Here is a 2,312-nt window from a genome sequence, read left to right on the forward strand (position 1 = left end):
GATTACAGGCATGAGCCACCGTGCCCGGCCCCTCAAAGAGGTTCTTTATATAGAAATATAGGAGCCCTCATAATACCAAACAATCAAAATGTTACCCTATCCCTGGAAACTGAGTGATTGTAGAGCAATATCTAAATGAAGACTGAATTATTCACAATCTTTATGGAGAAATTTAGTGTATATGGAAATTCCTTGAATTTAATACCTGTTATCTATTCCTTCTTTAACCGGATAAGAATATTATTGTGTATGACACAGCTGTAGATACAATTAAGGAATAGAGAAAACAAGAGGAGGTCTTTCATCATGCAACGTATCAGTCTTGTTTAGAGAACAAAAACTAAACAAGAGATGATCTCAAGTAGTCATATTGATTACATGCAGGAACAAATTTCTGAAATCCTACTTCATTGTCCAGATGAAGCATATTCCACATAGGAAGTATGCCAAGTAGTAAATCATACTATTTGGCTATGTCCTATATGAAATATTGTGCAGCATAATTAAATCAATAACTGGGAAATCATCTAAATTAACAGGTAGGTGAAATAGGGCATAAGCAAACAATGGCATAAATAGAAAGTTTTCAAAGCAAACAGTCTCCTTCGGCCTCTTCAACCCTTACTCACTTTGCTATGTCCAGTAGTACCCCATGTACCCTTCTTGTTCCATGAACTCTGCACTTTCTGAGGACAAAATTGAATAATTAGAAAATCATTAGAATATATAATAAAAAGTCAAGAACCAAAGACAAGACTCACTCCCCTGTTAATAAACAGGCTCTTGGGCACAGTGATACACAAAATGTTGTACTTACCTGAAGTAAATACATAGAATGACTTAGAACTCCAACTACTATTAATAGAAAATATCATCGTTACAGTATGAAAGTATATGATCTTTTATGTTTTTTGTTTTACTTTGCTGCTTTGTTTTTATTAAATAGTAGGCAATTTATCTTTCGTCTTTTTTAACTTGTTTTCTTATAATACCACTTTCTATTCATGACTTTAAAAATAAATTTGAAAAATTATTACATTATGTACCATAGATGCTTCATGAGAGCTTTAACAATTTATTGGTTCTGTTTGGCTAATCTCCTTTTTTTTCCTTTAATGCTGCCTCATGTTGTATGGCATATAAATTTTAGAATGCATTTGCATATAATGGAAAAACCCTATGCTATTTTTCTATCCCCAGAGCCACATACCTGTACATTGAAAGATTTTCTCTGTGCCAATGGGGACTGTGTTTCTTCAAAGTTTTGGTGTGATGGAGATTTTGACTGTGCAGATGGCTCTGATGAGGTAAGCATCTTTGCAAAATCAAATAGAAAAGAAGGCAGTTTTTCAGAACCACATTTATAATTATTATTATTCAGTCCAATAAGTGTGGCAAGGACAGCTCAGAAATGTACTTTACTCCTGACACAGTGAGATAAGTAGCACAGCCACGTGCTGTGCTGCAGATACCTAGCATAGGGAATAGCTCTTGTGCTACTATTGACAGTTAATTTTATAGTCTGTTTTACCTCAACTGGTGAATGGCTGGGTTGGGAATAGGATGTTTGGAAACCCTATTCCCTTTTGCTGATGCCCTTGCCATCTGTGAATTTGTTCATAAATTTGCTGCAGTATTTATAGTGAGGACTAATATTTTTATGCATTTTAAACAGTTTCTTCTCCCTAGCCTCTTTCTTCAATAGATATAGTCTTACAGACATCAATGTGGGTCATCAATTTTCATGAAACCACAGGTTGAGCTTTGCTTAGGTGATGAATCACAATCCATTTATAATAAAGCCTATGTACACACAGCTTTAAGTGAAAAAGTTTACAAATCCTCTGGGTAATTCTGTAAACTTAGATTGTGCTAACATTTACAATGCTTCATACAGTGCATTATGTATGTATTTATGTGCTTACATTTCACATATCATTTATTCCATGATGCTTTAAAATAATAAATGATGTATGGTTATATTTTTTTCTCAATCAAATCTAGAATGGCCCCAAGCCCTCACTTTCCAATATCAAGGAGAAGTCCAGTAGCAGTCATTTTTAATGATTTTCTCTGTTTCACTTGGGTAATATCAGGAACCCAGGCCTTGTGCAATCAAATCCAATGAGAGGTGAAAGAAAAAAGAGGCCTCTGATCCTCAGTGGACACCATGGCTCCATCTAACAATACAGTTACTACCTAGAGCTCTGGGGCTCTGGTCAGCAAACAAATGACCTATCAAAAAGGTCTTCCCACTGACCATAGGCTTGACCAGGGGGGATTTTCCCTGCAGCCCTGGAGGTTTCTGTGTT

General features: G+C 35.6%; 1 protein-coding gene across 1 annotated transcript in view; it reads left to right on the forward strand.

Moving 5' to 3' along the window:
- LRP1B (low density lipoprotein receptor-related protein 1B) overlaps window positions 1-2,312 on the forward strand; it is a 542,706-nt gene that overhangs the window by 326,575 nt on the left and 213,819 nt on the right. Inside the window, exons 24-25 of the mRNA XM_012650500.1 lie at window positions 1,201-1,307; window positions 1,690-1,756. Of these exons, the coding sequence (XP_012505954.1) occupies window positions 1,201-1,307; window positions 1,690-1,756 (174 nt within the window). The remainder of the gene's footprint in view (window positions 1-1,200; window positions 1,308-1,689; window positions 1,757-2,312) is intronic.

The sequence above is a fragment of the Propithecus coquereli genome, unplaced genomic scaffold, assembly GCF_000956105.1.
Source record: "Propithecus coquereli isolate 6110/MARCELLA unplaced genomic scaffold, Pcoq_1.0 Scaffold33, whole genome shotgun sequence".
Taxonomy (NCBI): Eukaryota; Metazoa; Chordata; class Mammalia; order Primates; family Indriidae; genus Propithecus; species Propithecus coquereli.